Source organism: Phaenicophaeus curvirostris, chromosome 19 (assembly GCF_032191515.1).
Source record: "Phaenicophaeus curvirostris isolate KB17595 chromosome 19, BPBGC_Pcur_1.0, whole genome shotgun sequence".
NCBI classification, from domain to species: domain Eukaryota; kingdom Metazoa; phylum Chordata; class Aves; order Cuculiformes; family Cuculidae; genus Phaenicophaeus; species Phaenicophaeus curvirostris.
The window spans coordinates 5,918,367-5,946,346 of NC_091410.1; the positions used below are offsets into that span (position 1 = coordinate 5,918,367).

Genomic DNA, 27,980 nt, shown 5'->3' on the forward strand with positions numbered 1-27,980 from the left:
GCACCCGCAGGCCCCGCAAGAGCAGCTACCTTGGTGATGTTCTCATTGGCTTCAATCCTGTCCTTCAGCTCCCCAACGGAGAGAGGCGGACAGAGAGAGGACCTCGGGCGGCTGGCGCTGCCACACCTCCTGGAGACACAGGTTCTGCAGGCCCAGCTGCTGGAGAATGATGCGCAGAACGCTGTGCAGGTCATCAAACTTGACGGCATGGGGAGTGAGGAGAGCACTGTCCAGGAGCTGGGACAGGCTCTGCTCGGAGGCCAAGGATGCCATGGCTGGAACCACGGATATTCCTTGGCTGGAGAGGAACCTTGTGTGTAGAGTGGACGCGGGAGGGTAGGGAGCCAGCAGCCTTCCTCCTCCTCACCACAAAGAGTGAGTGCCCCACGCTCTGAGCTCCTCACACACAGTGAGTGACCCACAGCCGGGCAGTGATCATCGCTCTGAGCTCCCAAGACACGGAGTGTTGCACACACACAGGGTGCTCACACACACCAAGTGCCCCACGGACACTGAGTGCCCCACGGGCAGTGTCACACCAGGCCTGACACCTCTCATTGCAATGTCACCTGCTGACACCAACACCCCCCACAGCCCGAACCGGCACCAACCCGGGTCCCTGAAGGGCTTTGGAAGAAGTTCTCCCCAGAGGTGGCAGATGCCCAGGTCCTGCCACCTTCTCCCCTGCCCTCCCTGCACATGTGCCCACGTTTTCTTTTTCAAAGAACTGCACACAAAGAGGGGGCAGAGAGATGAAGAGAGGGGGACAAGATGCACTGAGGATGGAAGAGAACCCTCTTATGAGGGATCTTCAGCCCCAGCTGCAGGATATGGCCCAGCTGCAGCCTCAGGAGCTGCTTTCTCCCCTGCAGCCAAGGATCACTGCCACTCAAGAAAGGAGCAAGCAGGGAATCCTGCCTTCCCGTGGAAGGTGGCTGCGAGCTGCCAAGCGACCCTGGTGCCAGCAGCAGCCCCCGGTACAGAGGCAGCAGCCGTTCAGAGGGCACAGGGTTTACAGGAAGCCCCCAAAAGGCAAGATCCTGCACTTTGTATTGCATGTTCAGTGTTAAGATATGGCCCCCGCACTCCATTGCATGCTGGGAAACTTGTACTCAGCCTCCCGCTCCCTGGGGGACGAGGGCTGGGAGAGCTGGGGGCTGCCTTGGCTGCAGCGGCCACGAGATACTGGAGCTGAGAATCCAGTGGGAATGAAGCACGGCCACAAGTAGGGTTTCAGCTCCCAAAATGGAAAATCCTATGCTTTTTATTTCACGTTCAGTGTTAGTGTTTTGGAGAGCACAGCTGCAGTAGAGGCAGGTATCATTCCAACTCCCCTTCCTCACCAGGCTCAGACACAACTCCTCAGTCCTGGGCAGCTTCAGAAGTGGCACCAGGTTTTGCAGTGCAGACAAGTGTTCAAGTGCGGCCCCTCATGGTCCTTGCCCCTGAAGAACAATGATCCCAAGCTCACCACGTGAAAAAGCCAGCACATCAACTCGCATCCCTTGCCCTACTGGGAGATAAACATGAGTTTGTTCCCAGCACCTCGACACAAGGATGTCAGCAGCCCCGCAAATGGACTACCCTAAGCTGCCTATTCAGGACTTAGTTTGGATGAAAAGAAAGTCCTTGCACCGCTGTGCAAGAGAGAAGAGGCCACTTGGCTGGTAAGCAGCTTCTCCGCGTATCCACTCTGCCAGCAGCCAGCAGTCCTGCCCAGCCACCTGGAGGAAGCTCTCCCTTCTGTGCTCTCAGGCGAGTTCCCAGTCGGAACCAGAAACCCAAAGGCTCTCCCCTCTCGCTGCCTACACACAGCAGTGAGGGCTCTCTCCTCCCTTCTCATGAGCTGACAGCTATGGCTTTTTTGCTTTTCTTCCCCCCTGCAGGGCAAGAGAGAATACGCTAAAAAAAATTAAAGAAACTTAAACATTCAACACCACCTCATGTTTCCACCTCTCTCAATTCAGCTGTAATCCTCCCCACTGCCAGTGGCCTCTTCTCTACGCTTGCCAAGTGCTGGCCGGTTTTTCTACCGGATCTCATTGCTCAAGACCCTGAAAACCTTCACAGTCCTACAAGAATCAGCAGTTGTGTTATGCCTATAATTTATGGTATTGCCTTTTCATGCATATTTTCTTCTCTTGTGGAAGCCAGGACAGGGGCAGCGCCAGCTTTAGTCATCAACAGTGATGTTGCGAAAGAGATAGGCCATGGACTCGCCGTTGTGGATTCGCCGGATGGCTTCAGAGAGAATCAAACTGATATCCACAGTCTTGATCTTGGGGCACTGCAGCTTCTGTACCTCGTGAGGAACAGTGTTGGTTACTACCACCTGTGGAGTGTCAGAAAGAAGAGGCCATCAGTTGTGCTGCTGATCCCCTCGCTCTCACTGAACTGCCACCCTAGATGAACTCCAGCAGTGGGGAGTGCCTGCTGGTTCACAGTTCACAGGGAGGAATCCTCATGCGTTAGAAAACAAAGGATTAAAGGCGCTGATCTCCCCCAGGTGACAGTCTGTCTGCTGAGGGGACCAGCATAACCAGCACCCTACAACAGCCACCTCCGCACAGGCTGACAGGTGCCTTTAGACTGCAGCATGCAACGTAGTTGTTACGAAGGGCGAGAGCTCAAATTTTATCCTCTTAACATCCCCAACAGCCTGTCACCAGCTAGGGGAGAGGGACAGGCAGAAGGCCTGTAGAGGGAGAGAGCAGTCACGTGTGCCTAGCTGAGGTACAGGCAGTGTCCAGGCAGGGGTGACAAACATCTGTGCATTAGGGAGAAAGCACAGAGAGGCAGTGCTGACCTGAACAACAGACGCCTCTTTTATTTCCAATGAAGAGACCTTATAGCGACCTTCCAGTACCTGAAGGGGCTACAAGAAAGCTGGGGAGGGACTGTTTACAAAGGCTTGTGGTGATAGGACTAGGGGCAGTGGGTATAAACCGGAGAGGGGCCGATTTAGACTAGACATAAGGAAGAACTTCTTCACTATGAGAGTCATGAGGCACTGGAACAGGTTGCCCAGGGAAGCTGGGGCTGCCCCATCCCTGGAGGTGTTCAAGGCCAGGTTGGATGAACCTTGGGCAGCCTGATCCAGTGGGAGGTGTCCCTGCCCATGACAGGGGGGTTGGAAATGGGAAATGGCATGAGGTTTCACAAGGCCAAATGCCGGGTCCTGCACTTGGGGCACAACAACCCTATGCAGTGCTAATAGACTAGGAGAAGTCTGGCTGGAAAGCTGCCTGGAGGAGAAGAACCTGGGGGTGTTGGTTGACAGCGACTGAACATGAGCCAGCAGTGGCCCAGGTGGCCAAGAAGGCCAAGGGCATCTTGGCTTGGATCAGAAACGGCGTGGCCAGCAGGTCCAGGGAGGTTATCCTCCCTCTGTACTCGGCACTGGTGAGACCGCTCCTCGAATCCTGTGTTCGGTTCTGGGCCCCTCACCACAAGAAGGATATTGAGGCTCTGGAGCGAGTCCAGAGAAGAGCAATGAAGGTGGTGAGGGGGCTGGAGAACAGGCCTTATGAGGAGCGGCTGAGAGAGCTGGGGGTGTTTAGCCTGGAGAAGAGGAGGCTGAGGGGAGACCTCGTTGCTCTCTGCAACTACCTGAAAGGAGGTTGTGGAGAGGAGGGAGCTGGGCTCTTCTCCCAAGTGACAGGGGACAGGACAAGAGGGAATGGCCTCAAGCTCCACCAGGGGAGGTTCAGGCTGAACATTAGGAAAAAATTTTTCATGGAGAGGGTCATTGGGCACTGGAACAGGCTGCCCAGGGAGGGGGTTGAGTCAACTTCCCTGGAGGTGTTTAAGGGACGAGTGGGCAAGGTGCTGAGGGACATGGTTTAGTGATTGATAGGAACGGTTGGACTTGATGATCCAGTGGGTCTTTTCCAACCTAGTGATTCTATGATTCTATCTTTAAGGTCCCTTCCAACCCGAACTGTTCTATGATTCCATGAAGAGCCAGCTAGCAGAAAACATCTAACACATTCAGTCGTTTCAGTATGAGCTATGTGGCAGGGGCAGAACCTCACTCAGTCTGTGATTTAAAACAACCCAGCCACCAGCGCCAGCCCGTCCTCCACAGTCGGGAAAGCAGACGCACCTCATCGATGGAGGATTCCTCTATGAGACGAGGGGCTTCTGCCGACAGGAGCCCATGAGTAGCCATCACAAAAATCTTGTAGGCTCCACGCTCTTTCAGGATCTCTGCAGCAGCTACAAAGCTTTCCACATCATCAATGATGTCATCCTGAGGAGGAAGAGAAACAGCATCAAAAGCAAAAGTGGCCAGGAGTGGATCTGTAAGGTACTGCTGCTTTGGCCACACACATAGCCAAAAAAATCCAATCCCCAGCTACTACTTCAGCTGCTGTTGAAATGCAAGGACAGCCACGTGCATGACTTAAATCCCTGAACACCATTTCCCTAATTTACAGACCCTTCTGCTAGTGTGCAAAGCAAATATTGCAACTTAGAAACACACCAACAGGCAAATGGAGCTCATCTTCAGCAAGGTATTTTTTGCATGGTGACAGTAGCTCCATGTTGATTCCTTACGCTGCAACACAGCACAGCAAGTGCAACAAGATCAGGTCTTTTTGGTGGGTTAGTTGCAGGGTTTTTTTAATATTTCAGGAAATTTCTCTGCACGTCCTAGATTTTTGGAGTATTTGGAGAGCTCTGACATTTTTAGATTCAAGAGGGCAAGAAGATTTCAGGGCTAAAAGTGCTGAATTACGACAGGTTTTCAACAGAAAGCTAAAATAACCAAAGCCAAGAGCAGAACTGGAGTAAAAAGTGGCAACAACCACGCTCCCACCCCTATACTAGCAGTCCCTCCTGTCCTCTGGGATAAAGCAGCTCAGAAAAGATGCTAGGAGGAAGCCACACACCCCCCTCCATCACATTCATACCACAATGATGGCAATTCTTCCTCCAACGTCTCCAACCACAGTTATTGGCGGTTTTTCCTTGGCCATCATCACTAAAGAGGAAAAAAAAATCTCAGGTCAGGTAGTCTTGAGTCAAATTGTAACAGCTCTACCACAAAGAAGCTGAGCCCTTAACTGCATCTTATCTTAGTGCTTTCCATTATCCTGACATCCACCTAAGAGGGTAACCACTGGTTTAACCATTGTTTTCCTCCTTCAATGAATAGCACTGATGCATAAAGATGAAATTCTCATTCTCTACTGACCTCGGAGACTGTAAGCAAGTCCAAATACCAAATAGCACAAGGAGAGCTACAAAGCAGCACCTATTTCATAGGAAATATCAGCGACTTCCTTTGGGCAACAAAACATGACTTGAAAAACGGGATCTCTCATTACTGGGAACAACAAATGGGCTTCTCCAAACAACATTTCTCTAAGGGCATATGCTCTACAAGGTGCAATGTTTCACCCGCTGGATTCGCTAATTCATCTGAATGATTCAAGACTCACACTGCAGTTTGCTTGCTTTCTCTCATGTCACCAAACACACAAGGCTCTTTCAGAGGCTCTAAGGACCTTGCTCAGGAAAAGAAAGCTTAAAGTGGTTTGCAGAAGCAAAGCATGCTGATTTTTTAAGTTCATTAACAGAAAAGAGCAGGACAAAAGCAAATACAAATTCAGTTCTACAAGCTCAGTGCAACCACCAACTGGAATCAAAAGTATTTATTGAAGAGCTCTGCTACCTGACACGTGGTGACGATCTGAACCAGGAAATAAGGTTGCTCTCTCTCCTGGCTCTACTTTTGCATTGACACAGCTCCTGAGAAAACTACACATGTAACAGGCTTTATCCTTTACAGTGAAAAGCTTCCAGCAGTATAAAAAAGTAACAGAGACACAAGGACACACCGACAGTGTCCAGATTTAAGAGTCTTCAGACTTGCACCAAACAGCAACCAGCTCAGATACTGGTCAGGGGCTTGCTAGCCATAAACCAAACCTCTCCCTGGCTGGAGGGTGCTGGTTCATACAGTGAATGTGGAACAAAAACTCCCAGCACGGACAGGTCACAGTAGTGGGCATGCACATGTTATTAGATGATAATCTGGGCTGATCTAACCACAGAAGTGAAGAGGAACATCCAGCATCTTGTAATACTTCAACAGCCCATCTGCACGCTCCTGGATTTTATGCTATCTATGAGGAGCGTAGCAAAGTATCCTACCCAGGGACTTTGTACCCCTCCCATCAGGTCTCCACAGGATTCCGTTCACAGAGGATTCTCAAATGCGAAGGAGTTTTAGACACCCTAGATTGCAAGATTTTTCTCCTTTAAGATAAACTACTTCCATATAATACTTATTTCTTGAGCAGTGTGAGAACACAAGCCGCTGCTCATCAAAAACCCTGTCTGAATGTCGATTTCTGTGCTCCAGGGTCAGAAGTGTCCTACGTGGAACTCCCCATCCTGCACAGCAGGCTGATCCAGCATTATTCCCACAACTCATCCGTACCTGGGAATACTCTGAGTGTAAGCACAGCTGGGTGACTGAATCAGACTCGGGAGAGGTGATGAAAGCAATCACAAGAACCACAGCTCGAAGATTCATGCTTCGACCTGTTCTTCGTATACAGGACATACCCCCCAGACTGGGTTTCTATAAGCCTAACAAAACCGTACAAAAGGCTCAGTTCAACAGTTCTGCTTTAACCCAAGTCATTTGACTCACTGCTAGGTTTTGCAGTCAAAGTCACAGCTACCTTGGACTTAGGAGTTAATTGCTCTTTGGAGCACAGATTCCCCAGCCTTCCTTGCATTGTTATTTCTGAGTCTCCTATCAAATGCAAAGTCACATCTAAACCCTGAAGGGAAAATATTCTTACGAGAAAGAAAAGTACTTGTCATGAAGGAGGATTAAGCATCACAAGAGATAAGCAAGACCCTAAATTTCAATTACAGGCACTACCTACCTGCTTAGATTAGTTATTAGTTTATTATCTAGTTTGGACTGTAACAAAACTCAGGGTGGCCACTGTGAAATACCAAAAGGATTACAGCTGGCTGCCATCCATCCCTCATGTGCATCTACAGATGAATGTAGATTTCTGTTTACTACAGCCAGGCTAGGGAAAACTCTTTTCTAAGCAATGGCGAACAGACATGAGGGAGCTGAAATTCAGCACTATTACTGACAAACACACGAAGTTTCAGCAAATCAGTATCCTCCCATTCCATAAAGGAAGCAGATAGATTCCTTGACATGCTCAAAGGCTAATACCGCAGCTAACAACATCAGTAGTGTTTGCATCTCGTCTGTTTGAGTGCTGTATTTCACATTTTTCTTTATTTTTAAAGTACGGTAGGCAACACGTCGACCTACCCGGATCCTAAAGAGATGTTCTCCCTTTTTCTTGTTCAATTTTCTCTGCAAAGAAAAGAAAAACAATGCAAGCCAAAGATCCACCCGCAACCACATCAAATTGCAAAAGAACTTTGCTCGCTCCAACGTGATGATGTTACGCAAGGGTTATTGCAGCCAGTTTCTCTTTCTTCAAAATCTTAGGACATATCAAGATGTGTAAGTGAGAACTGCTACAAGAAGGTGATTTGAAAAACGATTCAAATAATAAAGAACATTTTCCTCCCAGACACGAACCCTCTGTTGGTGTGTAGACAAAAGAGGGCAACAGAGAGCCACAGTGGTACTCCTGCCCGGTGCAACCCCTTGGATTACGTGTGAGTTAACTTTAAAAGAGTTGCTGTTCTTCTCTGAAGAGAAAGAAAAGATATTTGTGGTATCTGCAGCTTCTGCAGGGGGAAATAAAGAAAAGAGGAAGAAAAACCCTGTCATTTTTATAACACAAGAATATCAAAGAACATTGAGGTGTGGTGGGGAAATAAGTTCATCAGCCAAACACTCCAACCTGGCACTTTCATTCTGATGCAAGTAAAACAGCAAAGCACCACACGTTAAAGGTGAGATGATCTGTGGTCTGAAGAAACGACATTCCCAGGAACACAAACCTGTTGCTTTAATTAATCGGTCAAAAATGGGTCAAGGAATGCAAAACAAATTCTGCTTGGAGACGACTGTGTGCATTAAAGTGATAATCACCAGCTAAAATAACGCTGTGTTTACAACAGAGTCTAGGAGCAAAAGGCTGTTCAGGAACCAACTATTCTGTGAAGAGATCTGGAAGGACAGGTAACACCCCCGCGCCCAGCCTCTAATCATGGGAAAGAGACAGGGGTAGGGAAATAAGACACCTACGGTCACTCCAGTTTTCACCCAAACTCTTCCCTCATGGCCGTTTGCAGGGCTCCGGGTTTCATAGAATCATAGAATAACCAGGTTGGAAGAGACCCACTGGATCATCGAGTCCAACCCTTCCTATCAAACACTAAACCATGTCCCTTAGCACCTCGTCCACCTGTGCCTTAAACACCTCCAGGGAAGGTGAATCAATCACCTCCCTGGGTAGCCTGTTTGAAGCAGACTACTAGCTATCCCTATAAACTACTGAATTTCAAAGCCACCAAAATGATTTAACAGATGATGCTCCATTCCTTTTCGACGAGGAAACATGCAAAGAGTCTACACACATTTCTTAAAGCACAGCCCCATGCCAGCTGCAAGCTTTGAGACACAAAGAGCACAAAACCAAAGAGAACAAGCTCAGAGTGACACCCTGTTTCAAAGGCTCCAATTGGTGAGTTTTGAGTGACACGAGCTGTTGCTGCTGCTTTAGCACAGCGCTGTCAGAACTATCATTGGTATTTTTCTGTTATGGCTCCATATGCCACTAAATCAGAGTAGGCATCAGGCCACGCTCTCAGGACAACAAACAAACAATTACACTGCATAACACTCATTAATTAAAGGCACATGATCTCTACTAGAAGAGAGAGAGAAGGTGCATGCCAGGACACAGGAGACCAGCCAATCCACTAGGAAGCCAGGAAGAATCGTATGAACCGTAAGTCATCACTGTAGGGCTCTGGGGCTGCTCCCAGTCACAGGTTTCACCTCCCTTCTGGCTATAACACAATTGCTGGGGACCCTGAACTAGAGTCTAGAGAGGGACAATATAACATCCACATTGATCTGGCTGTTGCCCAGAGCAGAATACACAATAGTTCATCTCAGCCACTCCCCAGCAGTTCCCCCACTTTCTAACTGCCCAGGCCTAGGTTTGTGGTAGCTGAGCCAGGCAGACCAGGAGATCAGTTCTCACCTAACAACCAGAGGGTTTTCTGATCTGTTTTTCTGTAAGTTGAGGAGCGCATGTCCTTCCTTTCACAAACAACAACAAAACAACACGATGGAACGTTGTTTCACTCTGCCATCAGACCTTTCACCAGCAGGATTGCTGCTGATGGTACACACAGCAGGAAGAGCTGATCAGGGCTTTGTTTGATATGCGTCTTGAGATGGGAAGACACTTTCCATACAACAGAATCAGACACGAAAGGAGGCATAGCAGAGAGGGTAAGCACAGACTCACAGCATTGCCATCCCTGATCATAGCTGCATTTGCACCTCCGTCTGGCACAGCACAGCCCTGTGGCAGAGGCTGCAACAAAACCAGGACACGCTAGAAAGCTTACAGACTGCCTTAAGACAGGTACCACCTCAGCATCCTGGACTTCTGGTAAAAGAGCCCAGCTCACTCAAAACCTCGTATCTACCAAGATTAGAAAACTGGAGAGAAAAGCAACTTTCTGCTGAGAGTTCTGGAGAAGGTCACCCCATAATCCACCCCACAACTCACACACAAGGAGAAAGCTACCAAGCCACAGCTTGTTTTACACTGGTGCCTTAGGCACGTGGGAATGTAAGGCCATTAGTCAAGTGCCAAGTTTCAGTAGGAGATAAAACAAGAAAGTGGTGGTACACAACAAATCAGTTTATTTGGATAGCTTAGGATTGGAAACAATTTTCTACTGGAATCATAACTAAAATAGACAAAGGCACATTTCTATATGAGCCCTCCAGCAGCACAAGTTCCCACAGTTGAATGAACCTCCTTAAAGTGTCATGGTTGGAAATAAAGATACAGTTGTATCAATGCCTCAGTAGCAGACAAACGTCAGCCAGTGATATTTTGAAGGACAGCATCCTCTTCAGAGTAGGAGGGGATGGAAAAGGCCAAGAGTAACAACACAAATTCCTGTTTTGTTGGAAGGGCACGAAAAAAATCCCCCTGTCAGAAGGGGTACAATCAAGATGAAGTAAACTTCATTATCAAACCCCACCTGTCCCTTAAGGCCCAAAAGAAGTTTCATAAGCCACATAAGCATTGCTTAACTGATTGTGTTATAGTAAGTGATGACTGGAGAAATGCAAAACGCCTGCAGTCTTACATGCCTCCCCTCCAGGACCTGCCCACAGACTGGCTGGATGTTCTCCCCAAGCATCAAAAGCCAAGATGCTTATCAGCAGCCCTAGCCATGGCCAGTGTAATTCAGTGTGGCAGCATGATGTGCTTCTCACCACAAGCAGCAAGACACATCCTTGCCCACAGTCAGTTCTCAGCCACATTCACTGCACTCATACTTTCTGTCCTACCATCACCTAACTAGGAAGCTAAAATTCTCTCAACAGGGAGCTGGATTTTGATAGCACTGTTGTTGCTTGACTGCTGCTGTTGCAGGAGTACAAGCAATCCTAAATGGCATTTCCCAGAATAGTTTCTTCCTTTTTTCCTTTGCTCTGTGCTCCCAAATCAGCGGCTCATCACTTGATGGTGAGAGCGCAGAAAGCTCAGCAATGCTGTCAGAAAACCTATTTGCCCTAGCCACACAAACCTCAAAACCTTGTCAAAACAGACACTGGAACACAATCACCTGGCCGCCGAGATGAAAAAAACTCCCTCTATCAGAGGTTTTTTAGTCCAACACTGTTGAGTGGGGACAGCCAAGGAGAACAGTGCTCACACTCTGCATGGCGAGAAAGAGTTAAATACAAACCTTCCTCCGCACCTTCTCCTACAAGTTGCTGATATCAACTCTCCCATGAGAATCCCACTGGTCCAACTGCCATTAGATTGGTTATACCTAGACAGCTAAACCAACAGTAATTTCCCATCAAACTTCTCCTTTTTTTTTTCCCCAAAGGAAAGCAGAGAAGATTAATCTTACATGGCAGCTCCAGACCAGGATGCACAGTTGCATTTTTGACCATCGGAGGGGAGTGACGTCCATCATCCATGTCCTGCTCTGTACACTGAGCCTCTCCATGGATCACTGCTAGTCCCAGCCGTAGTCTCTCGGCATAAGACTGAGCCCTGCAGGACAACGGCAGCATGTCAGGAAGATGTTGGCATGATGCAACTCTACAGCCCAGTGCAGCAGGCCTCTAACAGAGCAAGCAAAGGCTGCACTTCTGTGGCTGTTCCCCACAAGAAACTTCACTGGAAGAGACTTTTCATTCCTCCTTAAGATCCCAAAGCCCGCTCTACGCCCTGGCCCCACCACAGGAGTCTCTGGGCATTCCTCCATATGCTAACAGCGTTCTCAGACGGCTGAATCTCATGCAGCCACTCTGATCCTGGCCCCAGGTGGGCCACCTAGCTCTGCAGCAGCAGAGACGTCCAGAGTTCACTCCCACAGAGCTGAGACTGCAAAATTCAGCTGCCCATTTGCACCACTACAGAGGTCCACATCATTTCCAGCCACAAAGGTTTTATGGACCAGACCATTGATCCATTTGTGACCCCCCCATATTTTTCCTGGTGCATTTCCCATCAGCCCAGATCTTTTCCAAGCTACTTTTCATCAGCTACTAAAGCATCCATTTACCTTTTAGCTGCATCAGGAGATTTGGCTACAATAACTGCGTTTCTGTAATCTGGAATCTGGATGCGATAAAAAGTTAGGTAAGTAAAGACCTTCTCACTAGCAAATAACAGATTGATACACGGCTGAAGAATCGTGCCCATTCCCCTTCCCCAAACCCAAAGCTTCATTTTGTCATAAGCACCTAGAGAAGTCGTTGCGCTCTATTTCAATACCAGTGTTAGTGTATTTTGCCTCAAATGCAACACAAATAATTTAGTCCAGGCAATGCTGCAGGTCCTACTCTGCACGTGACTGCAGCTCTGTGCCTCCTTCCCTCTGCTGCCCACGAGCCATGGCCTGGTCGGCAGCGCTGAGCGCAGCCTTTGGAGACACACGGCGCTATGCCCAGTGCAGGGAAGGAAGGGGAAGGTGTAGTGATGGGCTCTGGGAGCCAGACGCCTCATAGTCTGGCTCTAGGCATGACGTGAAGCCCCAGCGCCCACAGAATAGGCATTCAAAACGGGCAGAGGTGGGAATGTTGGTTGTGATTAACCTACTCTGCATAGGGCGGCTGCAGTGACCTCTGCCTGTAGGGGAAGGTCTGAACCCAGCGCCCGCCGTCCCCATTCGGGGAAGCATCGTTTTCACCATGTGGGCATAAATCATCATCTTTTGCACATGGGAAATAAAACCTTCATGCCCTGCCCCCAGCCCCACGGTGTGCAGCTTTCCTGTCCTCAGCCCAAAACAAAGTCTATCAATAACTCAGAGCAGTCAAACACCACATCCACTGCCGAACAAAATGTGAGGGGAGACAGTTTAACTGGACTTAAAAGCTGCTTCGAGGCAGGAGCGTACACAGCATCTCTCAAATGGCACTAACTCTAGAGAGAGCAAACTCATCTTCTGCTTATGGTCAGCTGCTATCCAGGTACAATCATACAATATGTTTTCCCATTTTCCTAAGAAACGTGCAATGGGTACCCCCTAAGAAGGAATTAATGAACAGAACAATTGACCTGCCCTAACAACACAACCTCTGCATCAGCAGACGTCCAGTGCTGCTATCACAGTAAACCAAGTTAAGGTAAGTAGAACTAGAGTAACCTCACTTCTTCCTGTATATACTGGAGCAAGAAAGGGGATGCTCTCAGGTTGTCTACTGGGAAGCTGAAGAAGCCTTGAATTTCCTTTTGATGAAGGTCCATAGTGATTATGTGTGTTAAACCTAGGGAGAAAAAGAAAAGATACAAATTTATTGAGATAACTCCCACATGGCTGGAGTTACTCAAATATCTCCATTTTCTAGACTATTTTAGCTATTACTCAAACTATTATGCCATGTGATAAAATAAACACAAACAGGTTAATGAAAAAGAGGCTCAAAGACATAACAAGATACAGGCATGTGACAGCACCAGACTGACAAGTGCTGCACCACGACACTTCTAGGCCACTTCCCAGGTGTAAGGTACAAGGAAGTAAGATCAAGCTGAAGAAAATTAACTCGCCCGAAGTGGCTCTCAAGGTTTGGTAGCACATCCCCACATCAAATGGGAGAAGAACGGAAGGACAGTCGCCCTCCTGGATGCCCAGATGGATGCACTGCAGCATCCAAGCCTGTGACCTGGTCCCTGTGACACTTACCTGCCTTGGCGAGCATCGAAGCCAGCAGCTTGCAGACGATAGATCCCCTCTTTCTCATTTTGCTCTGTTTGCTGTAGGGGAAGTAAGGGATGACCCCAATGATGTTCCTGGCACAGGAAGTCTTCAGTGCATATGCCATTATTAGCAGCTCCATGACAGCAGTATTCACATCTCTAGGAGATTTGAAAACCATTCCAAATATCAGAACATGTTTTTCCAAATGCAACTCATTTTCCTTTTATATCCAGGCCTCTCCTCACCAAACTTCCGAGCAAATAATGCTACATTTCATGCTAATTTACACAAGATGCTGATTGTAACCACATAACTCCTTCCATGGTGCCACAGCACATTCCAATCAACAGTTACATGCACAGGACATGACTCCAGCACTCAAGAGCCCTAGTCTGGAACTGGATTTTGTATTCTAACATAAGCCATACTATGACTTTCCCTTCATCAACATAAAAAAAGGCATTTTTTTTCATTTACACTGGAACAAATGTCACTTCAGACAGTGTATTTTGAAATAAAAGAGCCTTTTAAAGAAGCAGCATACTCACATCCAACTCAACTTCAATCATGCTGGATTTACTATGGTATTTTTATTTTTAACAATGTAAGGCAGGTTATTTTTCCTATGTTAAGAAACACCACATTCTAGAGCAGTACAAAGGCCAGACACATCATTTTGGTGGGGATCAGCATCTTCAAAGTATCAAGCTTATCTAGACAGAAGAAACAGCAGCACAGTAAATGCCAAGTGACCCTAGGCAGAACAGATCCATAGTCCATTGCAAGAAATACACATAAACCCTTCCTCTCAGTGAGCTTCACTACTTCCCCAGCCTGGTCCCAGGGGGTGGCTCAGCCACACAGCCCACAGTGACAGAGCAGGGGCTGATCGGGCCATCTCTCCACGCAGCAGCAGAGGAATAAACAGCATGGAGCAGCTAAGAGCTCTGCAGAGGCTTTTGGATGTTACCCAGGCATCATTCAAGGACCTGTTTTCCTCCTGATCACTGGGATGGCTTCCCCAGGAGCTAAGAGATACCATTTCCTGAGCCTCTGTTTGTGCGTGATCCACAACAAATTTCTAAACATTTCTCCCTTGCTCCCCTTTCCTTCAGAAATTAACCTCCATTTGTGCTCCTTCATTTGTGAGCGCTCCAGGGAGAGCTCCAGGGTCTCTTCTCCCAATGGCCCCACTAGCCCTCGCACACAATGTCATTTACACACAAGAAAGCTTTGTTAGCTCTGAAGCACCCAGCCAAGAATTACATAAAACACAGTCCCGTGCCACATAGGACAACGAGCAAACAAAGAACTGTTTCTTCCCTTTGGTGTTTTAGCTGTGCCAGTGAGGCCGCGAGACGAGAAAAAGATGCTACTATCAGTGTTGTATAAAAACAAAGTGGCCAAGTTAAGCCTATTTAAAGGTCATCCATTTTGTGCTATTATTTTTCAAATTAATTTATTTAAATACATACATATTTTCATGGAAAGCAGACTGCCCCTGGGAGAAAGGGTTACTGCTGATTTCAGAAGGCACCAGCAGCCCTGGTGCTGTTGTGGGATGCTTGGTACCACATAATGGAGAAATCACTGGAGCAGGACTGATCCTCTCCACATTCATAGAATCATAGAATAACCAGGTTGGAAGAGACCCACCAGATCATTGAGTCCAACCATTCCTATCAAACACTAAACCATGCCCCTTAGCACCTCGTCCACCCGTTCAAGCAGGACCCCACACTGGACTTCAGGAATCTCCTGAAGGCCAGCAGGGACCAGGGCGGGAGGGCTTGTTGAGGTAAGGAACACCCTCCTAGATGCTTTGCACTGACCCAGCCATCACGCTGATCTGTTCCTTCGCAGAGGGGCACTGACCTGAACCAAGGGCGTGGCTCAGGCTGGGGACTAACTGGGGGAAATAACATCTGCAGGGGAACCTCAACCACAGCACCTCCAAAATGGGCACCCAGAAGAACATCCCAGTCTCCTTGCTGTCCTCCCCGTCTCCTGCTTTGAAGCCGTGCTCACAGTTACTGTTGGAAAGCTCTAGCCAAGACCACACAAGGGACTGTCAGGTCATTCCCAGGCCACTGAGCCAGCTCAGCTATCCTCTACGCCCTACTTATTATCCCTTCCTAGCAGCCTGGAGCCTCCCTCGCTGCTCCCCATCCCTGAAGATCCCCGCTTTAAGGGCTGAACAAACAGCTTATGTGAAGCTGCAACTTTGCAACAACCAGAACCAACACTCAGCACTGAAAGACTCCTTTCGCTTTCAGTGTATCACTAGGCCACCATCTCCTTCATTTTTCTACAGCCTAAATATGAGCTATTTGGTTTTTCCTCATACAAACACTTCACACACACCAACAGGCTTGGACACTACCTGTCTTGGTAAATTTAGTACTGCTATAAGCTTTTTGGAAGGAGCTCATGTCAAATATTCAGGTCTTTCTGTTCTCTCTGTGCATTTAAGATGCAGACTGTGAATTCACACTCAGCAGCATAACAAGGTTGTTTCCCTCCCTACTCCTTTCCTATTCAGTCCTAATATTTTGCTTGCTTTTCAAACTGCCACTGAGTATGAATCTATTCTTGATTATTCAACACAGTCCTTGTTTTCACTCTTCTGAAAAGCTCCCTGAAGCTGACTGCAAAATTGAGATGCCCTTGAACCTGCCCTCCCAAGCAATACAGCAAGACACAGCTGCAGCTTAAGAATAAAAGATGATTTGGCTGCATAACAGTGGCTCCTCACCTGGAGGGCCCTGAATGTTTTGGCTAAAAAGGACCCATTTCTTAGCCCAAAACACTGAATTCAGTTCATGGAAAAACAAGGAGATCAACGAGTTACAGGCAGGGGAGGTTTTCCCCTCCCAAAAGTGTTGCTGTATCTAGAGCTACGAGTTCTCTCTGAACATCTTATCTGTTTCATGTTTACGCAGTTCTCAGTTGCAAGTTCCTTCAGAGAACTCTGAGAGACAACAGCATGCCATTATTCACCCAAAACATAATCCTGAATCAGTGGATTTTCATCTTGCAGAGATTTTCCTCCCTCAGGGGGCAGCTACTTGGAACATCTCTCTGGAGAGACAGGAGCTCTAGGAAAATGTCTCAGTCCGCAAAAGGAACTCCAGAGGTGAGCTGATCTTATAGTCATACTGATTTCTTTAACAACAGACCAGGCATTATAAAGAGGAAATGAACTTGAATTTTCACTTGGCTCTACTTCTTTGGCAAGCAGGGAAAAATTCTGCTTCCAGGGTATTCTGCTATCTGCTTGAGCTCTGGCACCTACTACCACTTGTGACCAACAAAATCTGAGCACAATTTCACAACTTGGAAAAAGCTATCAGAGCAGGAATCACCTTGTTCTGCACATTGTGCAAGAGGCATCCTCTCAACACCTCATCTCTAAAAACAGCATCTCCCCTCTTCATAGCCGGTCATTTTGCAGTTAGCATTTGTATATAGGCTCCCTTCCACCTCCTGCTAGCTTTCCTGTACTAGTGTGATCTCTCTACACTCTTTCTCAGCTACTGAGAAGTAAGGATTCTGGGGTTAGCAGCTGGTTTTCCATCCCCCTGGTTACTTGCAGCACTTCTTTTTCCTCTTACTCCAGTGCTAGAATGACATAAAATAAAAGCCAAACAGGCCCACTTAAAAAAAGGTGCAACATCATTACAAAATATAAAAGAGTACAGGAGTGAAGCTATGGGCTTCCACACTTATGAGTTCAGTTCTGCATCACTACAGTGAAAAGGGAAGAGTTATCCAGCCTGTAATGAAAGCAATAGCTGCTGTTTGTTGCTGGCTCTGCTGCTTGGTAATTGGAAGACAGAGGAAATTACACATCCTGAAATGGAAAAGTCACTCAGAAATCACCAAGCAACTGAGCCGGCACAGACACCAAAACACAGAGTCCAGGGATGTTTCACTTGAAGCCAGCAGTCATCCTTGTTCTTTCTGCAAGTAGAACACTTAAGCTATTTGATGTGAAGCTTCTCAGTTTGCTGCGGTGCAAGCGATCCTCTGGGAATTTTAACAGCTTAACACTATGCGGTGTCCTAAATGCAACGCAAAGCAATGACAACACTGGAAAAAGACTAGTTATTATGCTGGCTAACAGCGAGCAAACTATTGAACAACCTGCTGAACCAGAAATCCAAAGCACATCACAGCTGTAAGCCTGAACCACAAGTCCCTTACCTGGGGATGGTCTGTATAATGAAAATATCCTGTCCGCGGACTGATTCTTTAATTTCGACTCTTGTTTCTGAAAAAATATTGAAAACACGGTCCGTTTTAACAGTGATAGCACACCATGTCTTCGCAGCATCTTTGCCCATCGCTCTGGGCAGACCAGCTCTTGCTCTGTTGCCCTGTGTCCACATACACCCAACACACACACAGGGGAGCCAAGGGGATTTTCCAAATGCAGGTCCTGGGAATAAAGAGCTAGCATGATATAGCAGTGAGTTAGTTGTATTTACAACACAAACCCCGGCTGAATAGCTGTTATTTTACACGTAGATCTCTCATTGAGAGTCAGGTAATTGTCTTCTATGTGTAAAAGAATAGACTTCTGTGTGCTAAAGGCTGTCAATACCACATTCATTAATGAACAATGAACAAGCTAATGCAGAACCTCAAGTACCCACCCAGCAGTAACCCTGCTCCTTTGCAGCTTCCCCTGGGGTCAGCTCTGTACAGGCTGGATGGCCCAAGGCAACATCAGCAGCACAGAGCTCAAAGGGAGAACTCCCTGACTTCACTGCCAAAGTCAAGACATTTCAACACTGACAGGAGCTGGAATTCCTACTGAACACAATTCCTGCACTCCCAGATACAACTGCAAAAGCTAAATCCTGAAGCAGTTCTGCAAAGCCAAAGCAATGACATCGAGTTTCCCGAGATGCCGGTCTTAGCCACTCTTTTCCCCCACAGCTGTGAACTAGAGGGCGAGGGTAAGTGAAAGGAGAGAAATACCTACCCAGTGACTGAATTCAAAGCCTAAACGGCCTCGGCAGTAACCTTAAGGGACTCAGTTGAAAGCAGACTGATTTGCTGTGCAGCGATGAGGAACAACTTCAGACCTTGTAGCAAGCAACCCGATTTAAAATTAACCCTGAAGGGCAGCAAGCCCTCGTGCAAACACAATGGCCAATCCAACCACAACCATGCACGCCACGTGGCTCACTCCAGCTGTAAAAGCTGCAGCACTATCAAAAACCCTCACACTGAGCCATCGCAGTTTCCATCCATTCCTCTCACCTGGATCAGCTCTCTCCTTCTAGTCTCTCTTGCCAATAAGGTAACCAAGAGCTTGAAACAGTAAATTACTCTTAGCAATTGAACTCTGTTAGCCAATATCCTTTTGTTTTACTCCTCCAGCATCTGAAAACAAGCACTTGCTCCGTTTAAAGACATGAAAACAAGCTCCCCAGCACAGCCCGGAAGGTGCATTCCTCAAAATACAGGGGATAAGTCCTTACAAGGGCAGCTATAAACTGCCCGAGGCAGGGGAGGGCTACAATAAGGGGATAATTTCAAAGTTGGCAATGCAACTAACACTCAAGGCAGGGCTCTCTCCTTCATACCAGAGTTAGCTGGTGGGCAGGGAAATGAGATAACATGTGAAAAGGAGGAATAGATTTAAGTGCTTTGTCCAAGGTCAGACATGGAGGTTTAGCACTGTCCGGAGCAGCACTAAAATCACAGCTGAACCACCACACTTACTAGACTGGTTTGGCCAGTGGAGCTACCCGGTATTTTTAAAATTACGGCAAAAAAGGCTAGCAAATAGTAAAGCTATCTCTTACCTCCATTAGTTTCCTGGTACACCACAGACTTCCCCAGCTCAGCACCGAGACGCCTGGACAGAAAAATAGGAAATTAAAAACGGAGAATCCCAGCAGTTAGTGATTGGAAGCAGAGATCAGATCAATCATTACACCTCAACAAAACACAGCGTTGCCTAACTGGGAGCTGAGTGCCCCAGCCAGGCTGCAGAACTACACGACCCCTTCCCTCCAAGGTCCCTGAGGTGCACGGCTCTGCAGAAGCTTGATGCCATACTTGGAAGAGCCAGTCCTTGTATGACTGACCCGGGGCCATGAGTTACAGCAGAATACATCTTGCCTGGCCTATGCAATGCCAGGCAGATCTGTTGTGGAACCGAACATTAATTATTCACTCAGACTTGATTAATTGCAACTGAGTCACTTTTTTTGGCTCTCACATCATCCCCTCCCACCCCCAAAACCTCCTTCTGAAATGGCTCAGCCGACTGAAGAGAATTTTAACTTCAGAAAAAAGTTTTCTGATTATTTTCAGGTTAGTCCTTCCTCTTCTCAAATGTAAAACCTACAACATTAATCACAACAAAGATTATAGCCATACCTCCCCCCCTTTTTTTTTTACTTTTTCTCCATTTCTTCCTTATATAATAAAGATTCATTTGAAGAGCATTTATAAAGGCTCCAAAAAGCAGACCTTTCCCTCAGGTGGCATTTTTGTATTTAACTGCACTGACAAGTAATCCATTAGTAAGTATTTACAGGTATGTGAGCTTTAACCGTGAGCCTCAGCCGAGACCCTGTGCCAGTGAGAAGCTTGGGACAGGCTGCAGCAACTCAGCCGGCTGGAGCACAGGGCAAGTCCTTCCTCTCACCTGGGTAAGACGTTGATTCCGGCAGTAGTTTCCCATCTGCACATCTACTGTATTTACCTGGACACACACCAAAACTTAGATTGGCACTAACCCTAAATAGTGAGCCCACATCTGCTGTTGGCTTTCCTCTGGTCTACCGCCTTCAGCAGTCGGTCTCTCTCCATCTCCTCAACACTCGGCTTTGTTCTTCAATTGTCACAAAGATTTGGTTTTTTCAGAAGTCAGTGAGCGAGACAGCCCTACGCTGGCACACTGCTGGGCCACCAGCAACTGCTGGACTCAGCTATGAGCCCGCAAGCTGGAGGTCTCAGCTAGAAGCTGGCCTGGAAAGCGTGCCTGGGACAGCTGCGATAACAGATACTCAAATGCAAAGTGATATATTTGCTTAGCTGGCTACAAAGCACAAATTTGGCACACACACATTCCCAATCATGTGTCTGACGGCACGTTTTGCAATGACTGGGGCTGGTGAGTAAACACATCGAGAATCCTGTGTGTGAAACTGTAACCAGCCCTGCTCAGGGACCAACTGCGGCATCACCCAGGGAGTAGTCTGGAGCAGGCAAGCCACACAAATCTCGTATTTGGCTTCTCTCACCAGCCCCACGGGGTGGAAACTTGCAGCTGCAACAGAGGCATCCTCAGGACCTTCAGTATCTTCAAAAAAGAGCTGGCAGCTGGTCAAGCAGAGGCAAGCCTGGGGACCTCAGGGACAGTAAAGATGAGTTTTACAGATAGGCTCCATTGAGCTCTAACTGCCCATTAGGATTCCCCTACCTTTCCAATGACAGGCATTTGAGGCCACAAAGCTTTGGAGTAATCACATCAAAACAAGCTACAGAATCACATAAAATAAAGCGGCGTGTATGGTGAAACATTTAATGATTCACACTGGTTCCTCCACAACTGCACAGTAAGTCTTGCAAGCTCCCTTCGGAGGTACATGCGCCCTGACTTCACTGCAGACAACACACTTCTACCTCACAACTAGAAAAAACCTCCCTTAACAAGACTGTACAAGTGCCCTGAATCAACCCTGCAGCTCATGGCAGGAAGGAAAGCTTCAAAACCAGTCCAACTGGGCACATTGCAGCAAAATATCCCTTGGAAGGTGACACTTTCAGCGCTAAGCAGTGGCAAACAAACAGCAGAGGTTTGCAACAGTCTATGAGGATGTAGATGGCAAGAAGAGACAGAGGCCAGTGCTCCCCTATGCAGAATGTACAGCGGAAAGCGCAGTTTCTGTGCTGCTGAAACAATAAATTGAAAAGGCAGGTTTGCTCATCGATGGAAAGAGGGACGCTAAACTACTTAGCCTGTCAAACCTCTCTGCAGACAGCAGCAGCAGAGACAGTAAGCAGCTGCCAACTTAAAGGAATGAACAGTACTGGCCAGACAGTAAATCCCATCTCTGCTCCAGCTGTTGACTGCAAGTAAACGAGAAAGGCATCAATGAGAAGGCTATGAGATAAAACTGCCCATAAAAGTCCTACATCAACGCCACCTGCAGTGTTCTGCAGTCCCACGAGCTGCAGGCACAGCAGATGCACCACAGGCAGCTCCACCAAAGCAGCTCGGGTATGTTTACCCAAGGGGCACGCCTTCTAATAAATCCCTTTCAGAAGTCTTGGCATAAGCAGAGATTTCAGCCAGAGAAGGAGTCTGATAAAACCTTGTTTAGTCACGGATATTAAAGAGGGGACAGTTCATGCAGCTCCTGTTGTAAAGCATCAAAAATGCAGGGGACTTTGGTCAAAAGGGAGATTTGCGCAGAAGTCAAGGGCAGAGTACAGCCTTAGCCACCACAGCCTGGGAGCAACCACCTGCAAGAGTTCAAAGCTAAATTCCTCTTTCCCATCACCTCTTCCTTTTCCCCCCTCCATCCCCAACATTTCCTTCCTTAAATCCTCTCCATGCAGCAGCTCTCCACTGGATGTTGCTTTAGACAACAAAGGAATTAAATTGACAGCAAGAGCTCTGCTTGCATTGGGCTTCTGGACTAACAGCATAACCACAGAACAGCAGTTATCACAGGTACTGAATCACTTGTCTGCAGACACAGGCAGATCTACACTGGGAAAGAAAAGGCTGCCACTGCAGGTAACCCAGGGCACACACCCCCGCAGAGAGACACAGCTGCTTCTGGCAAAAATAATGCTTTAGCTCCTGTAGATAAGTCAGACCGCCAAGAAAAATTAGTTCCACTGACAAAAGCCCTGCAGTGTGGTGTGGTATTTGGCTATGGGGAGATAGGGGCTTTTGCCAATACCAAAGTGATTGAGACTGAAGAACAGCTAGGCTGATTTTACAGTATTTGTAGAAATGTCCCTTGCTACTCAGCCCCGTACAGACATCAGACCCTGCCTGTACTTCTGGAAGTTGTCTTCTCCATCCAAGCGCGACAGAAACTCTGCTTGGTGTTGGTTTTGTTTTGAAAAGCATCAGCCTCCAGAACTGGGACCTGTTAGAAAAGCTGTGCGTACACAGTCACACCAAGCCTAGCACAGATGGCAAGGCACAGCGAGATCTGGGTATTATTTACTCCAGGCTGCTCCCAGCTTTTAAAGTTTTTAATATCACCTCAGTGGAAGCTTTCCCTGTGTGACTACTCACTGTTCCTAGCAGGGAAAGCCCTGCTCCTCACTCTGCTCTGCTGCCCTTGCACCACCTCCATCACTGAACTGAATCCTCTAGGACCTGACAACACCTCAGAGGAAAATTCTCTTTGTGGCTTTAAAAATCCTACTCAGATCAATTGGCCAGTAAAAGTTCATATTGATCTGAAATATCTGTCTGTAAACATCGCCTAGGAAAGATGATCTAACTTTCTGCAGTCTTGACACAAGCCTAGAGGATGTTAAGCTGTGGATAAAAGACTGTTCATAAAACCTGTCTCAAACTCACAGCCTGAATGTGCGCAGCCCACAAGTCACCTATAGTTTAACGAGGAAGTGACACACTGCAGTATTTTAGGAAATGCCACGAGGCTGAATTAGACTGTACTTTACATGCTCCTCTGCAGACTGGCAAAAAACAGTGCTCTTGAGACAAAGCACAGTCAGTTGAGAGAGATTTGACGTTCAGCTGAATCAAAACTGAAGAGGCAGGTTCACTTGCAGTGTTTCACAGTATCAGAGCACATTTCAGTACAGCTCAGAAGGGCTCTCAGCCACAGCTGTGTTTCTTTCTCCTCTCTGTGACATCTTTTCCTCATTACTCCATGTTGTTTAGGTTCATGGTACTGGTTTTATCTTCAGATCATTAGCATTTTCCATGCTGCAAACCAAATGAACATCTAGAACACTCACATCCACAGTTTCCATTGAGTTTATGATAGTGTCACGTCCCAGGTAACACAGACCTGAAGGAACACTGGGGAAGCATTAAAAAGCTTCATTCAGCAACCCAAACACATGAGCAGGGAGTGGAATGCAATATTTGTAAGCTCTGCACCAAACAGCAGTCAGAGATCTAAAAGAATCTGTTGGACACTGGAGATGAACAAGACTTGTAGACCTCCCTGCCCCCTGCAGCACACAAGGCCCATTAGGCCCATCAGCACAGGTCAAAGAAATTGTTCTTCTCCCCTGAAAATGCAGCTTCTAATCAGGTGCCAAATGCCCTAATTACAGCAGGAGTTTTCTTTCCATTGGGGAAAGAATTAAAAAAAAAAAAACACAAAAACCCTCTTGATTTACAAGTTAACATATGGTTTAATTTATGTTTCAGTGGTCCTGAATCTAAGGAACATCTTTATGATTTAAAGTTACGAGGTATTTGGTTCTCATAAGCCAACACCATTTCCTCTCCGTGGCAGATGCTACCATAAACAAGACCTCTGAAAACTCAAAGTGAAAGTCAGACTAACCATTCAGCCACTCGACCTATAATCAGACAAGAATGCATAATGGGAAATTGTAGAGACTGGAAGCGTGCCAGAAGGCCACACTCGGAATCTGAATCGAAAGCAACTCTGGAAGTTTTGTATTAAATGAAGGGAGGAGATTGAACAGCTTTCAGATGTCTGCTTTATGTCACACTGCTTGTCCCCAGGGTTGAGAGTTTAAAAAAGGATAAGCCAGACTCTTCAAGAATCGATTTTAACATCACATCTGCAGGTAAAGAGCAACAGAGCCTCAATGGACAAGCATCTCAAGGGGACCTACACCTAATATTGTGTGTTGTTTTAAAGTTCTTTTACTACTTATGCTAAAGGTCATAAAAAAACTTTAAAAAGAACGCACAATATTAGAGGACAGACTCACCCTTGTAAGACTGCTCCAACTCTATTAAAAGGCGCAACTGACCTCCCCAGCAAAGCACAGGCTGGGATGTGACACAATGGGAAAGCCAGCAGTCACGCATCTTCTGCAACCTGAAAAAACCAAGGGATGTGTTACGAACGTGTTGAAACGCCTTCTGAGCTCCTAAGCAAAGTCAGTGCAAAACCTCTGCACGAGAAGGTGAAAATAGGTAGGGGTTTTGGAGACTTTCTACTGCGGACAAATCCATACTATTAATGGTTCCAGATTTTGCACCCTCCTCCAACAAAACTCCACTCGTGTAAGGTGCTTCACGCTCCTCCATTTCCAAGTGGTTGCTACTCTCTTTTTACAGATGGTAAAGCTAGGAGTCTTTAAGTCTCAGTTTAAGCAGTTGTGTATCGCACTCTTGTGGGCACACCATTGCCAGAGCATCCAACTTCCTCACTGACATCAGAGCCAAAGCAAAAAGCCTGTACCACCTGTATTAAAAGTTTACTTCGTGAGGGACATCCAGGAGGCTGCTCTCTGGATCCTACTGCCAATCAACCTCAGCGCATCACTGGGAAGCCTGCAGAGGGTTACAGCAGCACGTCACGCAGCCAGCTGCGTGTGTCATGGCCCGAGGAAGCCTGCTCTGCGTCTCTTCTCATTACGCCTTTAAAAAAAAAAAAGTTATTTTTAAGATGAAGAGTAGAGAAAAAAAGATTGCCTGTTTGCTGTTTCAGGCCTGAGAACTTAAAGCTTATCCCCAGGGGACTTCTGTTATGTTCTGTGTTGACACAACAGGACAAGTCTTGTAAAATCATGTTTCCTCTGTTGTAGCAAAACTTAGTTTGTTATATAGAACTATGTTATTTTCAGAGTTGTATCAGGGGAGGGAAGTGATATGAAATATGGAAAAATCCATACAAATACTGAAAAAATATACAAATAAGAAAAAAAGCTTTCCACTTCCAAACACAAGGATTGCCTTCTCTGCCTCACATCCGAAGTCTATCACTATTATCCAACACGCGTCCCATCAACATCAGCAATCCCAACCAAACAACCACATCAGCATCATGGAGATAATCTGTGCTAAGGACTGAACACACTGTTTATTAAGCTAGCTGGACAAACAGCAAAATGTCCTTCTAGTTTAAGGTGGGGGCACACCTGTATTTAGCAATGTTTCCAGTGTAAACACACCCTTGGAGACAGGAATAGACTGGGAGCTGCCTGACGGGCAGCAAGGATCCTATCTGCCTTGGCACACAAGCAAGCACCAAGTCCCCTTGATTTTGGGAGCAGCTTGCTACGAATCGTAGTTTCGAAGAATCACAGAATTATGGAATGGTTTGGGTTGGAAGGGACCTTAAAGATCAGTTGCAACTCTCCTGCCATGGGCAGGGACACCTCCCACTGGATCAGGTTTCTCAAAGCCCCATCCAACCTGGCCTCCAACACCTCCAGGGATGGGGCAGCCACCACTGCTCTGGGCAACCTGGGCCAGGGCCTCCCCACTCTCACAGTGAAACATTTCCTCCTAAGAACTAAGGAGGAAACTCAACATAAAGGAAACTCAAGTCCTGCTTTAGGATGACAGCTCCCCATTACGCAGGTCCCTGTCTCTGTGCATTTGGCTGGAAATGCCCATAAGCCAGGTACCCTGCTTTGAACCAATCTAATTCAAAACAGAAGATCAAGTGCTAGGAGAAACGCAGCACTGCTCTGCGCACCAAGAGCCCCATTTTAGAGCCAGTTGTTACACACTTTCAGCAGGACCCAGCGCATCCATTCTTGCCAAGTCAAGGTCAAGCTTTGCCCAAACTGATGGGGTGGAAAAAAGGTGCATGCTTCCATCCCTAAACTAAACCACCTTTTCTTAGCACAGGCTGCCCACCTCTCTTGCCCCACTGAAATGCAGATTCACTACTCTGCTTTGGTCAGTGCAACTGCAGGTGTTGCACCAGGGTCCACACAAGCAATGCTCCCCGTGCAGCGAAGCTGTGGAGCAAACAAAGTCACCAGCCTGTCTGAGCATCTCCCAAAGCACTCAAAACGCTTTCTGAGGTTCTCTCTGCCGAGTTCCACCTCTTCCCTCCCCTTGGGTAGCAGCTTCTGCTGCAGCCTGGTCTTCCCAGCATTGAAATGGATGTCAGAGAGGCCAACGCCTGTCCCCACAAAAAGTGATGGGGAAAGCCCTGAGCGCCTCCCAAACGCTCAAAGCATTTAAATGTCTCACTGAAAATGCTTTCTGAGGTTTGTTCTGCCGAGTTTCAGCTCTTTCATCCCCTTAACTAACACCTCGTGCTGCAGCCTGGTCTTCCCAGCGTTGAAATGGATGTGAGAGAGGCAAGAACCTGTCCCCACAAAACACGTCGGAGAGAGCCCTGAACACCTCCCAGAAGCTCAAAGCATTTAAATGTCTCACTTAAAACACTTTCTGAGGTTTGTGCTGCCGAATTGCACCTCTTTCATGCCCTTAAGTCGCAGCTTCTGCCGCAGCCTGGTCTTCCAAGTGTTGAAATAGATATGAGAGAGGCAAACGCCTGTCCCCGCAAAAAGTGATGGGGAAAGCCCTGAGCGCCTCCCAAAGCATTTAAAACACTTTCTGAGGCTCGTTCGACTGAGTTTTACCTCTTCCCTCCCCTTGGGTAGCAGCTTCTGCTGCAGCCTGGTCTTCCCGGCGCTGGAATGGATGTCAGAGAGGCAAGAGCCTGTCCCCACAAAACACATCGGAGAAAGCCCTGAACACCTCTCAAATGCTCCAAGCATTTAAATGTCTCGCTGAAAGCGCTTTCTGAGGTTTGTTCTGCCGAGTCTCAGCTCTTTCATCCCCTTAACTACCACCTCGTGCTGCAGCCTGGTCTTCCCAGCGTTGAAATGGATGCGAGAGAGGGAAGAGCCTTGTCCCCCTGAACAGAACCCAGCGGAGAGAGCTCTGAGCGCCTCCCCAGACGCTCAGGTCATTTAAATGTCTCACTTCAAACGCCCTCCGAGGTTCAGCGCCGAGTTCCACCCCCCCTGCCCGCCCCGCTCCCCCGGCGCCGCGCTGGATGCGGGAGCGGCGGAAAGCAGCGGCGCTTCCCGAGGGACGAGGGCAGGGCTGCCGGGAGCAAAGGGCTGCGGGAGGGCGGCCAGAGCTCCTCAGGGACCGAGGAGGAGGAGGAGGAGGAGCAGCACTCACTCGGTGATCCGCCGGGCCAGCTCGGTGCAGGCCGCGGTCGAGTTGGCCGAGAAGACGCGGTACCCGCTGCGGGCCGCGTTCATGGCCACGGCGTCCCGCGGAGCTCCGAAGGGAGAGAAAACAGATTTATAAGGCAACAACAGCTTCCGTGGCATCCTTTTCTTCCTCCCCGCCGCGATCGCCGCCCCGAAAGGGGCGGGAAGGGGAGGAGCGGAGGTGCCGCTGCTGAGGAGGAGGAGGAGCAGGGGGATCATCTGCCTGCGGCGGCCCGGGCAGGGGACCCGGCGCGGGGGCAGGGACGGAGGGGGGTCCCCGTGGTGGTTGAAAGGGTCCCCGAGGTGGAGCCGAGACCCCGCGCTCCCCTCACCCAGCCGAGCCCGCTCCACCCCCGGCCCGCGGCGCCACCGCCACCGCCGCCATCTTGGGCGAGGGCGGACGCCGTCCTGCCGCCATCTTGGGCGAGGGCAGAGACCGACCGCCCCCCCCGGCCGCCATC

General features: G+C 48.0%; 3 protein-coding genes across 5 annotated transcripts in view; 1 reads left to right on the forward strand and 2 right to left on the reverse strand.

Moving 5' to 3' along the window:
• Positions 1-27,980, forward strand: part of AANAT (aralkylamine N-acetyltransferase) — a 282,598-nt gene that overhangs the window by 152,729 nt on the left and 101,889 nt on the right. The gene's annotated exons all lie outside the window — the stretch shown is intronic.
• On the reverse strand, positions 1,232-27,895 carry PRPSAP1 (phosphoribosyl pyrophosphate synthetase associated protein 1). 3 transcript variants are annotated; one of them, XM_069872350.1, is made up of 11 exons: positions 27,485-27,590; positions 24,316-24,425; positions 19,200-19,252; positions 17,587-17,653; positions 13,366-13,538; positions 12,831-12,946; positions 11,740-11,795; positions 11,080-11,225; positions 4,917-4,987; positions 4,106-4,252; positions 1,232-2,332 (listed from the first exon to the last, which is right to left on the reverse strand). In XM_069872350.1, the coding sequence occupies exons 5-11, from the start codon at positions 13,517-13,519 to the stop codon at positions 2,174-2,176; spliced, it is 849 nt and encodes a 282-aa protein (XP_069728451.1). In that variant the 5' UTR covers positions 13,520-13,538; positions 17,587-17,653; positions 19,200-19,252; positions 24,316-24,425; positions 27,485-27,590; the 3' UTR covers positions 1,232-2,173. The 3 variants fall into 3 exon arrangements, with proteins under 3 accessions (XP_069728451.1, XP_069728450.1, XP_069728452.1); XM_069872349.1 differs by lacking the exon at positions 24,316-24,425 and having other exon boundaries at positions 27,485-27,895; XM_069872351.1 differs by lacking the exons at positions 19,200-19,252; positions 24,316-24,425 and having other exon boundaries at positions 27,485-27,596.
• The window catches only part of UBE2O (ubiquitin conjugating enzyme E2 O), a 102,661-nt gene continuing 86,799 nt past the window's right edge, over positions 12,119-27,980 (reverse strand). The window contains exon 19 of the transcript XR_011338745.1: positions 12,119-12,162. The gene's annotated coding sequence lies outside the window, so the exon portion shown is untranslated. The remainder of the gene's footprint in view (positions 12,163-27,980) is intronic.

Coding starts and splice junctions, on each gene's coding strand:
- PRPSAP1 (XM_069872349.1), bottom strand. CDS start 27,738: ATGATCCCCCTGCTCCTCCTCCTCCTCAGCAGCGGCACCTCCGCTCCT. Junction 13,539..17,586: donor ATTATACAGACCATCCCCAG/GTAAGGGACTTG, acceptor CAAATCTCCTAG/AGATGTGAATACTGCTGTCA. Junction 4,988..11,079: donor TCCTGGTCTGGAGCTGCCAT/GTAAGATTAATC, acceptor TTTCCTCTTTAG/TGATGATGGCCAAGGAAAAA.